The 13709-nt window shown below is 45.5% G+C and overlaps 2 protein-coding genes across 4 annotated transcripts; one reads left to right on the top strand and one right to left on the bottom strand.

Moving 5' to 3' along the window:
* Positions 1-183: 183 nt before the first annotated feature.
* On the bottom strand, positions 184-4458 carry naa50 (N-alpha-acetyltransferase 50, NatE catalytic subunit). Of its 2 annotated transcripts, none has more exons than XM_084703069.1 (5): positions 4270-4458; positions 2598-2731; positions 2125-2244; positions 1924-1990; positions 184-1793 (listed from the first exon to the last, which is right to left on the bottom strand). In XM_084703069.1, the coding sequence occupies exons 1-5, from the start codon at positions 4275-4277 to the stop codon at positions 1616-1618; spliced, it is 507 nt and encodes a 168-aa protein (XP_084559195.1). In that variant the 5' UTR covers positions 4278-4458; the 3' UTR covers positions 184-1615. The 2 variants fall into 2 exon arrangements, with proteins under 2 accessions (XP_084559195.1, XP_084559194.1); XM_084703068.1 differs by having other exon boundaries at positions 2598-2734; positions 4270-4457.
* Positions 3520-13398, top strand: atp6v1ab (ATPase H+ transporting V1 subunit Ab). 2 transcript variants are annotated; one of them, XM_084703066.1, is made up of 16 exons: positions 3520-3667; positions 5004-5046; positions 8028-8128; positions 8371-8499; positions 8790-9004; positions 9169-9306; positions 9806-9957; positions 10074-10236; positions 10576-10684; positions 10816-10938; positions 11083-11197; positions 11383-11446; positions 11570-11773; positions 11916-12010; positions 12114-12285; positions 12649-13398. In XM_084703066.1, exons 3-16 carry the CDS (start codon positions 8047-8049, stop codon positions 12739-12741), a joined length of 1854 nt encoding a protein of 617 aa, XP_084559192.1. In that variant the 5' UTR covers positions 3520-3667; positions 5004-5046; positions 8028-8046; the 3' UTR covers positions 12742-13398. The 2 variants fall into 2 exon arrangements, with proteins under 2 accessions (XP_084559192.1, XP_084559190.1); XM_084703064.1 differs by lacking the exon at positions 3520-3667 and having other exon boundaries at positions 4889-5046.
* Positions 13399-13709: the final 311 nt, after the last annotated feature.

The raw sequence follows: 13709 nt of genomic DNA, 5'->3' as shown, positions 1-13709 counted from the left end.
CTGCGAATTGAGTTCAAACATTGTCATTTTGCCATGTAAATCTGTCACATTGACCGTCACATTGTGTTACTTAACAAATAATTTATCGCAATCAATAATAAATCCGTGCCACACAAAACAAGGGGACATTAAGTAGTCAGGTTACATTAAATAATGGATGAATGAAACTCATAACAAAAGGACTGCAAATAGTAATTATTTTATTAGAGGTTAAAAAGTCTTACAATATAGAGCTTCAGAAAAGATAAAATTCTTCAAAAGAAAGGGAGGGGGGGGAGGGGGAGACATGCTTTTATTCAATAACGTATAGGGCCCTCTCCTGGCATGCAGTGGATCAAGGCTTCCCCTGGGTGTCATGTTCTGTTTGAAGACCCGACTTAGCTTCTAACACTGAACACTACCACCTTCTAACTATTGACATCTTCACATGGCTATGAGAGACATTAGCAGTGTACGGATCAGACTGGTCTGGAGTAGAATTCTGAATGACCGCTCTAAGTTGCAACGTAAACAGACACATCCAAACAGACATCCAAATTCACTCATGCATAAAGAGCAGAGGTGTCTCTATCCCTTTTACAACAGTAAGCCAATAAGAGAAACAGAGACATGCAAAGGCAGCTGTTACTTTACAATCCTACTGGCACTTATTTTAAAAAGTATTATGTCAACAGTCGTTACAGCTAAGCCAGTCCCTACATGTGATTTCTTTCACAAGACCTGGAAAATACCATGGTCTGAATTGTAGGCCATGTAACAAACCCAGAAGAAGCCTCGAGCCATTTGGCATCTCCATATAAAATAAACAAAAAAAAAAAAAACTATAGGGGCATTAAATTAATGGGTTCAGAAACAAAACCGTTCAGAAACCACTCCCCAAATTTCTGCTCACCTTGAAACCGTTCCAACGTTTCCCATGCCCACTGAGCTGAAGGCACCGTTCTCCTCTCCCCCTCTAGACTGGCATCATAAGATGACGTCATGAGGGGGTAGGGGGGCATTGCATCACACTTAGCATATTGCCAACGCCTGAAGCAGAACCAAAAGTCTCATCCACCAGTAGAATTCATTCTTCTAAGTCCCTGCGCACAGGTGAGGAGGGAATGAAGTTGAGTGTTCCGCATGTCACTATGAGAACTCGAAGCATCATTCCAAGGTTGCCAGCTTGGGAGTCTAACAGCCAAGACTTTGTTCCAGATTCATTCCAAAAGAGCTTTTTGTCCAAACATAGAAGATATCTTTCTCACCTTTACAACCGCTTTAAGACAACTCAAAACACTCAAACAGTTTGATTTGAAAACCCACACCCCTCCCCCCCACCCTGTCTGCAGCTTCTTCTACAGGAACACCTCTGAATTCTGAACATTGTGTCATTTTCAAATCTCTAAATAAAGACACGGGAAATAGAAGACGATGCAAAATTATGGGGAAACGTTTTTGCTAAATAAACGTAGTCATGTTTTTTTTGTGTTTTTTTTTGTCATTTAAATTTGTTTTTCTTTTTAAAGTCTTTTGAAGAAAAGTTGTGAATGTGCCGACCCCCCGGGCATCTGTCACAGTTCCGTTTTTGAAGGAGATCGGGCCAAAACCGTTGCTCTTTCCGGCGGCTGTGCCCTTACTCTGCCTTCTGCAGCTCTCCCCCAGGGGGCGCACAAGGGCTACGCAGGCTCTTCTGCAGGACGTGGGCGTCTGCTGGCTCTATCCTCTTGTAGTAGTTCTTTTTCGTTTCAATGATCTCAAAGCCAAATTTCTGGTAGAAATCGATGGCTGACTCATTGCTGATTTGCACGTGACTGTTGACAGAAAACAAAAGGAAAAACGTGAGATAATAATTTTTTAATAAACCCTCACGGAATTGGTGGATCTGTCAATGAATATACTTTGAGGAAAACTCCTCAGCGCTTGGCAGGGATACAAACTTACAGATAAATGTTGTCAAACGTGCCATCCTTCTCACAGATGTTCAGCACATGGTTCAGCATCTTTGTTCCTAAGCAAAACCATGACAGGAAAGGATTTTATTTGAGTTTAGTTCAATGACTTTGATGCCCCCATCGCCTACACAGTGTATAGCAATAATTCAAAGCACTAGCCACAGCCACTGGCGAGCATTTAAAGTCCTACCTATGCCTAGCCTACGGTAAGGTGCTAGGCAGCCAAGTGTCATGATGTACAGCCTCTTCTGGTTCTGAGAGTGGTCCACTCTGCAGCACACAGCTCCTACTGCAATGTCATTGAAGTATGCTGCGTGACAGAGAAATACAAACTTTCATGAGTGACAGATACTCTATTAAATGGGTAGACCACTGAGTTTTTTTTAAGTAAACAGCAGGAAAGATGTTAGGACTTTGTCAGTTAACACACGGGCATGACAGATGCTTTGGTAAAGCAACGGTGCAAAACACAACATTATACATCTTTTTTGTTGTTGTAAGAAGAGTACAGATATTTCAGTATGAAACCGTGACAAGACAAGTGGGGTAAGACTTAGCAGTGTATATGACTTGTTGTACACACTTGAATACATGGATGGACGTCAAATGTTTATTAATAACGCTTTACGTCAGATGTAAGCTAGATGAGTGAAACCTTCTTACCTAGCTTGGCTAGCTCTCCTACTTCCAGCACGTCTTTGTAGAACTTGTCGTTGTAGCTTACAGGGAAGATGACCTGGTTGAGGCGTTTTAGCTGCTTAATGTTGTGAGGCGTAACATCCCCCAGCTCGATCCGGCTACTGGAACAAGAGCAAAACGGTCAAACGGCCGGAAAGACTACAGGGATGCCAACTGTGTCACAAACATATGCAGTTTAACCTGACACAAACCAAAGACTCAACTAATAGACAAAAGGCATCTGTCACATACAATAAGCAACATCAATTCTACAGATGATTAAAAAAAAAAAAGTATGATCTGATTAACAATCTGATATTTTTGATATTGGTTTGTCTGTAAATCTGAGGACTTGAATCAGGCCTTGATGGCATGGTTCCCCTGGGTAACAGACTAGTCTGTCAGTTCTCCAACTGTCTGTGTGCCATCTGGACATATTTGGAAGTCTCAGCCAGCCCAAATGAACTGACAGCTGCAGCCCTGGTTCCCTCCATGCAACTGCAAACTGAGGACACAGACGAGCACCACAATGCCAGGCTACTAGAAGTGTGCCACTTAAACACTTCAGATGATAAAGGAAAAGATTACGGTTCTGTTGAATAGGCAGACACATTCCAAGAGTATCGCTTGTTTATGTTGAGTTCAGATATTATCACGATGTCTAAGGGACAGTGTGACGTTGTTGACGCGGAGGATGGCTTTTGCCTCCACTTGTCCTCAGAGGTTGCGAAGGACCACACGAAGTATTTATAGTGACTCCACATGCTAAACTTCTACTTCGCAACAACAGCTGCGGATCACGTGTATCGGCCGGGTAGTTCTGCCAGAGATGGGAGTAGTGTGACAGCACAGAACTGGCTGAAAACATTCGACCTCAATCTCTCAGACATCTGCATTCTGAATCTGGCAGAGTGATTTGTTCTGTAGATAGGGTTGCTAACTAGTGATCTGACAGCTTCTGTGGCTAGTCAGCTACGACGTGTTTATCAGCAGATAAGCTTGACTATCCGGACGCTCGCAAGCCTATTAGTAACGTACAGCCAAAAGGATACCAGGTAGCTTATTGCTAACGTTAACTTATAAACCATTTAAATGAGTGCTTGTATCGTAAGCTAACTTGTTAGCTTAGTGTCGGCCTCTTCCACTGGATATGACAATTAGCTAGCTACTTGACAAACAAAAAAAATGCAGCAATACTGACAATGGACATAAAAGCTAGCTAACGTTGGCAGCTACAGTAGCTAAGCATGAGTCGGCGATGCCCTTTTCTGAGACCGGCACTCGCATGCAGTACAACCAATCATAAAGTTAGCTGCTAATAAACCAGCTACATGATTGATAGCTAAGCTCACATCATTGGCTAACATAAGCTTGCTAAAGCGTAACTACAAGCAAACTATCTAGCAAAGCTAGTAAGGAACACGGGCCACCTATCTATTAGCTGATTATTCGAAAAGGGCTGACTGGTCTGAGTCTTAATACTGTCGTTGTGTGATTGGTTTTCGTAACCGCGCAAATGGCTTAGTTAGCTAGCTAGCATGTTAGCAAGCATTGCAACCACCTTCACCAGCCCCCCTGGCTATCCTGTTGAAAAAAGAGACAAGAAAAACTTTACTCGTGCTTACTACTCAGACATGACCCAATTGGCTTTACTCACCCTTTCATTGTAAACTGCTTTTATTCCTTAGTTTCGATGTGATTAAAGTTCTGAGTAGTTATAGGTTTGGGTGGTGAAATTTTGACAGAGTTTGGGTCGGGGTTGCCTCCCGTTCTACCCTCCACATGTAGCTACGCTGCTAGCTTAGTTTAGCCACCACACTCCTTCCACCGCCGTGGTGTCAACTCTGACCCCGCATGCGCACTTGCGCAAACCGCACAACAGGATATTTTAAATCCAGACATATATTGTGCCAGTGTATGACTTTAACAAATAATGTATTTCATTTCCATGTTTTTTTTTCTTTCGAACACATATGCGTGTAATTCTCTGTAATGACGATATAGACATTGTCATTCGACTACATTCGAGCTTTATTGAGCTGCCATTTTGGCTCAAGAGTCCGGGCAAGATATTGCAGTAAAATTATGTTCAACTTTTCCAACGGCAAAAACAGACGCTGTATGAGTCTAAAACGTATCAGATTTACTGGATATTGAGTTGTATATCAAAGCTACAATATAATTTGTTCACAAACCAGTATCATGTAATTCTATTAAATAGTGAGTCTGAAGACGAATATTCAGTAACAGTTAAACTTCTCAATGCACATCTTTGCCACACGCCTGAGCCAAAATGGACGCAGTTGCATTTGTGAAAGCTCGGTCTGTAAAAACTACGACTGAATGAAGTCAGCTGATCTTTGCTTTCGCATCGCCTCTCATTTCTTCTAGGCAGAGGACCGCGATACTGGATCTACCTTTTCGCTTCGATAAGGTAGTCTGTTTCTTTCTTTTTAATTGATTCAATGTAATGTTTTGTAGGTAGGTATATGTTCTTACTGTATTCAGCCAAAATGCATCAAAATGGCACTGCCTGCAATTCTGACAGATGACCTCAGCTTGCGCAAGCTGTCAAGATTAAACCTGCGTATCACTATAGTTGCCTATATAATGCAAATGTATTTACAGTTCTTTGTGTAATCCCTTGGTGGTGTTTTGTTTACAGTCAAGTATGGAAATGTACAACGTGAAAAATACTGTGCTGATTTGGATGAAATGTTGTTCCATTTTGACATCGTCTGCACCGGGCAGTGTTGATCGCTGTAATCAAAATGTACATTTGTAGAAAATGTTTTGCCTGTGCAGGTCTTTAACGTGCTTGTAACTTCCTGTATACATGTTATATTGTGTGTTCTTAAAGACAATTTAGGCTTTGAGACATGCAACCGAATGTATTTAGCTAGCTAGCTATACTGTATGTGGCGCGTGAGTATTCACGCTCTGAAGCTGACGATCATGTGATCACTGTGGCCTAAGCTCGAATATAAAGTGCTGTTTTTATTTAATCGATATCAGTATCGAGGTGCCTTAGTCATTAACCCACGTAGGCACAAATATGTGAGTAGTTTTCTTTTAGAACTGTGATATGGGTTAGAGGTAATATTAATTAGTCAAACAATGTAACACCTATGTGTAGAATAACGTGAACCTGCCTCGTTATGACCTCCACGAAACATTTCAGGGGGCAGGATCCGTGGTCTCGAGGATTCTTATGAAAGTGCTGAACAGTCTCGAGGTTTTCCCTTCACAGATGTCTAATGTTAAAGGGAACTGATAGGGACAACCATTTGGACTATTCATCATCTTTATCTATGGCTGCAGGTTAATTGGCATAGAAGACAAACGAGAACGTCGATTTACTAGTTTCACTTAACAGTAAATACTGTTATACTGGCTACACAGAGTATATTATGCTGCTTTTTTTCTTTCTTCATGTATACATTTAGCCTTGGCTAGAATCTAATCTCACACATGGCGAACTAATAGGCTACTCATGCGTCTGTGACAGTGTGACTTCCCAATCTTACCACACACCATATTTTCCACTTCCTTAAATCAACTCCATATAGCCCAGCCCGTCATGTGCCTGGATCATGTGATGGTCTGTCGTGAGTTGGCTGAATTATTCCCACATTCATTCTTTGGCTTTGCCCAATTCATAATCCATTGAAGTGTTATTCGTTTTTTGTTAGAATTCGAAACTAGGAATAAAATAATGGGAAGACCCCGATAACAGGTTATATTCATTCTGACCCATGAATGGGATGTGTGTGTCATGTTATAATGTTAAAGACTTAGACAACTCTTTACATGACACAGACAGCAATATAGCATTAGGTTGTCAAATATACAAATGGATCAGAGCTATTCAAGAAACGTATAAGTATAGAAAATAGAATAAACAATAAAGAGATATTGCATGGTTTTATTTGTCAAATGTCCTGCTCTAAACACCTGGTGTACTCCCTGCAGATCTGAGGCAGGTGTGTGGGATTTCATCATAGTTTGGCCAGTTTATCACAGATAAATCCCAAGAGAAAAGCCTTCGATCACCAGGAAGAACAAAAAGAGCAAACAGTAGAATAGCTACACGTGTGTGCTTTTGTGTGTCAGCTCTGTTTGTACATGCGTAATTTGAAGGTTTTCTAAATACGTCAACTGTATGAGACTCATCGACGAGGGTTGTTAAATGCCAGCCCGGAGCATAACAACAGGGGATCACCCTGGGGGGCTGTAGCCGCGGTCTTCAGCGTTTGCAGTCTCTGCAGTCTGATGCTGCTGCCTCAGACGCGTCACGACTGTCGGCTGCGTGTGCGCAGGTGCCTTTTTTAGACCGGGGGTGGGGTTTGGCCTAGTCATCATTGGATGTGAGGGAGAAAGACAATGAGATAGAGAGAGGCAGAGAGAGGGAGAGAGACAGAGAGAGGGAGAGAGGGAGAGAGGGAGAGAGACAGAGAGACAGAGAGACAGAGAGACAGAGACAGAGAGAGAGGGAGAGGGAGAGGGAGAGGGAGAGGGAGAGGGAGCCTGGCTGGTGTGTGATGGAAGATAAGCACAGCAGGGACGCTTGCCAGGGATCCCCTCGCTAATGTTAGCATACGGCTGCATCGTACCCTGCGGTTCACCAGCGTGAAGGATAGGAAAGGGGGGAGGGGTGGTAGGGAGTTAGTGAGTGGAGGTAGAAATGGAATAAAAAATAAATTAAAAAAGAGGGTGAGTTGAATAGAGAGATGGAGGGACATGTGTGCTCTGGTTTATGCAGTCGGATACCGACTGAGTTGTCATGTTGGGCTGTAGTTTCAAGGGGAGGATATCACCATAGTTACTAGTGTACAGAGAGTAGAGACAAGGTGACGTTACCATAGTAACAACATGATTTAGAGACAGATGGATGTCAAGCCTACATCATCTCTTTGTAAACACTGATGCAATTTAGCCTTGGTAGAGTATGTATGTTTGGGAGAAATGAAAGGTTGCAAAATCAAGTAATTGGTGTGTGGATGGATGTGTGGGATTGTGTAAGGGCAAGTTCATTGAGCCAGGAATTACAAGTTCAATACTGTCCTTGGGATGTTCCATATGAAGTGAATCATGAAAACATTTATCAATCAGTGTGTAGATGGGGTGCCAAACTCAATGGTTGTATCTGGAGTATCTCAGGTGGCTGTATCTGGAGGGAATCAGGTGGTTGAGCGGTTAGGGAATCGGGCTAGTAATCTGAAGGTCGCCAGTTCGATTCCCGGCTGAGCCAAATGACATTGTTTCCTTGGGCAAGGCACTTCACCCTACTTGCCTCGGGGGGAATGTCCCTGTACTTACTGTAAGTCGCTCAGGATAAGAGTGTCTGCTAAATGACTAAATGTAAATCTCAAATAAAACGTTTTTCAGAGACTGATTCCTGCATTCTCCTCTCAGTCAGTTGTAGTCTGTTAGGATGGATATGTCCAAGCTGCCGAAGATCCGGGATGAAGAAAGGGAGAGCGAGTTTGGATACGTCCACGGAGTCTCCGGCCCAGGTCAGGACATGACTTCTTACCCTAAGCTTAACTAACTAAACACTTGAATGCATAAATGTAAATACATTAAGTAAAAAAATAATTAAAAAAAAGTATTTAAATGGATCATTTCTGAGGAACAACAAACTACACATTGTGATTGCCATCACATTTTCAGCTTCATGTAATCTCTGTTGACAGTTCAGAATGTATATTATGTACTCACTTTTCTGTGGCGTCTCAATACGACCTCTGACCTCTAGTGGTGACTGCCACGGCGATGGCGGGGGCGGCCATGTACGAGCTGGTGAGAGTGGGCCACAGTGAGCTGGTGGGGGAGATCATCCGTCTGGAGGGAGACATGGCTACCATCCAGGTCTACGAGGAGACCTGTATCCTTCTGAGCCTGACCAGCCTATAGCCTGCTACATCTCATGTCGGTCTGCTCTGACCGGCCTATAGCCTGCTACATCTCATATCTGTCTGCTCTGACCGGCATATAGCCTGCTACATCTCGTGTGTCTGCTCCCGCTACTCTGAGGGTCTCTCGTGTAGACGATTTCATCTGTATACATGGAACAAAAACCCACGCGTAGCTGAAATGCTTAACAACGGACAGTTTGTATATGTCGCTCGCACACGCTCTCTTTATCAGTTGACATTCCTGAGCCCCCCGTCACAGCGGGCGTGTCCGTGGGGGACCCTGTGCTGCGGACTGGGAAGCCCCTGTCTGTGGAACTGGGCCCGGGCATCATGGGCTCCATCTTTGACGGTATCCAGCGCCCCCTGAAGGACATCAACGACCTCACACAGAGCATCTACATCCCCCGTGGAGTCAACATCGGGGCCCTCAACCGAGACCTCAAGTGGGAGTTCTCTCCTGGAAAGAGCTTACGAGTGAGCGCTCGTTGTGTGTGCGCGTGCTTGAGTGTGTGTGTGTGCACGTGCGTGCGTGAGAGTGTGTGTTTGTGTGTCGTTGTAGATTTATGGACCCACTCACCCCTGAAAAACAGACATCAATACATGTTTCCATCCTTTTCTTCTTCTCTTGCTTGTTGTAGGTTGGCAGTCACATCACAGGGGGAGATATCTATGGGACGGTGTTTGAGAACTCCCTCATCAAGCACAAGCTCATGCTGCCTCCAAGGAACAGGGGCACCGTCACCTACGTGGCCCCCCCTGGCAACTATGACGTCTCAGTGAGTCCCTCCTGCCTCACCTCAAGCTGCCTCCTGTCTCTGTGCCTCACCTCAAACTGCCCCCTGTCTCTGTGCCTCACCTCAAGCTGCCTCCTGTCTCTGTGCCTCACCTCAAACTGCCTCCTGTCTCTGTGCCTCACCTCAAGCTGCCTCCTGTCTCTGTGCCTCACCTCAAGCTGCCTCCTGTCTCTGTGCCTCACCTCAAACTGCCCCCTGTCTCTGTGCCTCACCTCAAGCTGCCTCCTGTCTCTGTGCCTCACCTCAAACTGCCTCCTGTCTCTGTGCCTCACCTCAAACTGCCTCCTGTCTCTGTGCCTCACCTCAAGCTGCTTCCTGTCTCTGTGCCTCACCTCAAGCTGCCTCCTGTCTCTGTGCCTCACCTCAAGCTGCTGGGACAGCTGCTGCACTCACACTGGTCACACCTCAGTACACATTGTACTAGTAATAGCTGTGTTAGAAGTGGGTTATATTGAAGGCACATTGTGTGTGTGTGTGTCAGGATGTGGTGCTGGAGCTGGAGTTTGAGGGCCTCAAGGAGAAGTTCACCATGGTTCAGGTGTGGCCTGTGAGACAGGTGCGTCCTGTAACAGAGAAGCTTCCTGCCAATCACCCCCTGCTGACGGGCCAGAGGGTCCTGGATGCACTCTTTCCGTGAGTCTCTCTCTCTGTGTGTCTCTCTCTCTCTCTCTTTCTGGCTCTCTGTCTGCTCTCCATAATTCACTATCTCCTCCATCCATCTCTCTCTCGTTCTGTTTCCCTCTCTCCAGGTGCGTGCAGGGAGGAACCACCGCTATCCCAGGAGCCTTTGGGTGTGGTAAAACTGTCATCTCCCAGTCCCTGTCCAAGTACTCCAACAGTGATGTCATCATCTACGTGGGCTGCGGGGAACGTGGTAACGAGATGTCGGAAGTGCTGCGAGACTTCCCTGAGGTGGGTGGCCTTTCTGTTTCGGCAGTTGAGAATGACGACAGATGTTTGTGTCCGTAGTTGACTGGCTCACGATCCATATAAATACCTTTTCATCTCCAGTCAGAAGTTTATTTACATGTAGTCATTTAGCAGACGCTCTTATCCAGAGCGACTTACAGAAAGTACAGAGACATTCCCCCGAGGCAAGTAGGGTAAAGTGCCTTGCCCTAACATCATTTTGGCACGGCCGGGAATCGAACTGGTGACCTTCAGATTACTAGCCCGATTCTCTAACCGCTCAACCACCTGACTCCCACTGTTCCCAAGTCCTTTGTGATTGACAGTGTGTTTGTCCAATAGCTGACCATGGAGGTGGATGGGAAGACTGAGAGCATTATGAAGAGAACTGCACTGGTGGCCAACACCTCCAACATGCCCGTGGCTGCCCGAGAGGCCTCCATCTACACAGGTCCCTACCTGCCAGTGGCATAGACCTACTAACCAATCACATTGAAGAGCACATCTTACAACCAATCAAACCTTAAGCCACCATCGTAGATGCTCTTCCATGGATCTCTGTGTGCCTGTGTGTTTGTGCAGGCATCACGCTGTCTGAGTATTTCCGGGACATGGGCTACAATGTGAGCATGATGGCTGACTCCACGTCTCGATGGGCTGAGGCCCTTAGGGAGATCTCAGGACGACTGGCAGAGATGCCGGCCGGTGAGTGGGCCCCCTGCTGGAGCACGACCGCATTGCACCCAGTTCTGGAAAACATGGACTGACTCCTCTTGGTACAAAATCATCTAGGTGGGAAAGTTTGTGAAAGAATTTTGTTAAAGTTGTGTGTGTGTTTTGTGTTTACAGACAGCGGTTATCCTGCCTACCTCGGTGCCCGCCTGGCTTCCTTCTACGAGCGTGCTGGGAGAGTGAAGTGTCTGGGCAACCCTGAGAGAGAGGGCAGCGTCAGCATCGTGGGGGCGTAAGTACACCTCTCGTCCACAAGGGGGAGCCAGCGCTCTCTCTGTGACCCCATCAGGCACCCCGACACTGGAAGAAATGCGAAACGTGTTTCAGACTCAGCTTTATTTCGCCATGTAAGTTGGCACACACAAGGTATTTACAATGGCAGGAAGGTACATGAGGTTTGTGTGTGTTTCTCCTCAGTGTGTCTCCCCCTGGTGGTGACTTCTCCGACCCCGTCACTTCAGCCACCCTGGGTATCGTACAGGTGAGCTTTCCACTGACTCCGCCTTCTACTGCTCATGGTGCTTTCATACAGACACGGGAAAATCATCCTCGAGGACGCTTGATGTTGTATCTTGACCCGTATCTCTCTCTCTCTCCTGATCAGGTGTTCTGGGGTCTGGATAAGAAGCTGGCTCAGAGGAAGCACTTCCCCTCTGTCAACTGGCTGATCAGCTACAGCAAGTACACCCGCGCTCTGGACGAGTATTACGACAAGCACTTCCCCGAGTTTGTGCCGCTGCGCACCAAGGCCAAGGAGATCCTGCAGGAAGAGGAAGACCTGGCTGAGATCGTACAGCTGGTCGGCAAGGTAACGGAAAAGGCGGGAGAAATAGCTAACAACGATGCTTTAGTCTGTCGGGATTTTTGGGACGTTTTTTGGGGGGGGGGGGGGTTTGATGGACGTTTTTGGAGCTCATTTGTTTCTCACTCCTTTGTTGTCTTGGTAACAGGCTTCACTGGCAGAAACGGACAAGATCACCCTTGAGGTGGCCAAGTTGCTCAAAGATGACTTCCTGCAACAGAACGGTTACACTCCTTACGACAGGTGACCACACACACAGACGCATTCACACACACACACACACACACACACACACACACAAACTACAGAAAATAAACTCTAACTCCACCACAACGGCCTCCCACAGGTTCTGCCCCTTCTATAAGACCGTGGGCATCCTGTCCAACACCATCGCCTTCTACGACATGGCCCGGCACGCAGTGGAGACCACAGCCCAGAGCGACAACAAAATCACCTGGGCCATCATCCGTGAACACATGGGGGAGATGCTTTACAAGCTGAGCTCCATGAAATTCAAGGTTTGTTTTGATTTGCTGTTTTTTTTTTTTCCTCCTTCCGTTTCTGTCTTTCTTATCCACCCCTGGTCCATTCAGTTCCGTAGGTCTCTGTGACTGTTTGACTTGTGTTTTCAATGCTACGGACATCTTTAATGTAGAGCTTGTGTTTACCTGGGTTTTTTTTGTTTGTTGTGGTTGCCATTTTTGTTACTTTTTTGAGGGGGGGGAAATGAAAATTCTAAAAATTGAAATAATAAAAGGACAATATGTATCCAAGATAATATTCCACAAAAATACAGACTAAACATAATCTTAAATCATCTTTGAATTGCCCTTTCACCTCCATGTTTTGTGTGATTGCACCGTTTTGTCCATGCCTTACAGGACCCAGTGAAGGACGGCGAGACCAAGATCAAGGCAGAATACGCCCAACTTCTGGAAGACATGCAGAACTCCTTCCGTACTTTGGAGGAATAAGCATTCAACCCTCAACGTTTACCTTTGACCCTTGACCCCAGGGGGCAGTGCATGTCAATGTCACCCCTCTTTCTCTCTGTGATCTCTCCTTCACCACAGCCTCACATTCCACTGCTGAATGTGTGTGTGTCTGTGTGTGTGTCTGTGTGTGTGTGTGTGTGTCTGTGTGTGTGTCTGTGTGTGTGTCTGTGTGTGTGTCTGTGTGTGTGTGTGTGGAGGGATGGATGGATGGATAAAGGGATGTTCTGTGTTCATGTTTTATGTTACCTGCAGTACTTGGACATACTCACCCTAGTAGGTAAAGCTTGATGTGTGAGAGATGTCATCGACCCCTTCACTGCCCCCATCCTGTTTACCACCTCATCTCTGCCCCCTAGCTGTGTATTGGAATACTTCAGTTGATGTAATTATCGTTAATCTTCCCTCTGTACAGAAGATTGTTGAAGAAACTTGATGATAAAAAAAAAAGAGTGACTATATTTATTGCAAGCGTTTGACACAAGCGCCTTTTTCGTTGTGTGTTTTCTTATGATTATGTTCTAGCCTGTGCTGTCAGTGTTCTTGCTGTGCGTGTAAGGGTTGGGTTTTTCCCTGATTGCTCACTGCTCATGTGATAGTGTTTTGAGTCTATAAGAATAAAATGTTGAAAAAATAAAATACTCCCTGCTTGTCATTCTAACACACATGAAAGAGATGGGGATGGGGTCAACGATGGTTCTTCTTGTGGGGCTGGATAAACTGGTCTTACCTCCTGTCACACATATATCTGTGGAATCTCAGGCCTCAATGCCAAGCCTTCTTCTCTGCTCAAAGAGTGCTTACATGGCCTCGATGACGGAAATAATCGTTTTCAATCTACAATTTCAACCTGTAATTCCTCTACGTTGTCTTTTTTGGTTGATTGCCGACTCATTAATGAACATACTGTAAAGATTGATGTTCACCTGGATGACAACCCAGTGGTATCA

This window comes from Hypomesus nipponensis, chromosome 8, assembly GCF_054491055.1.
Source record: "Hypomesus nipponensis isolate SF chromosome 8, ASM5449105v1, whole genome shotgun sequence".
In the NCBI taxonomy this organism is placed as follows: Eukaryota; Metazoa; Chordata; class Actinopteri; order Osmeriformes; family Osmeridae; genus Hypomesus; species Hypomesus nipponensis.
This window is presented reverse-complemented; position numbering and strand designations above follow the sequence as displayed.

Excerpts from the sequence above, each read along its gene's own strand:
- atp6v1ab (XM_084703066.1), top strand. The coding sequence starts at position 8,047 with ATGGATATGTCCAAGCTGCCGAAGATCCGGGATGAAGAAAGGGAGAGC. Across the intron at positions 10,939-11,082 it reads ACTGGCAGAGATGCCGGCCG|ACAGCGGTTATCCTGCCTAC; the intron begins GTGAGTGGGCCC and ends TTGTGTTTACAG. Across the intron at positions 11,774-11,915 it reads TCGTACAGCTGGTCGGCAAG|GCTTCACTGGCAGAAACGGA; the intron begins GTAACGGAAAAG and ends TCTTGGTAACAG.
- naa50 (XM_084703068.1), bottom strand. Across the intron at positions 2,245-2,597 it reads AGGAGAGCTAGCCAAGCTAG|CATACTTCAATGACATTGCA; the intron begins GTAAGAAGGTTT and ends TCTGTCACGCAG. Across the intron at positions 1,794-1,923 it reads ACGTTTGACAACATTTATCT|TCACGTGCAAATCAGCAATG; the intron begins GTAAGTTTGTAT and ends TTCTGTCAACAG.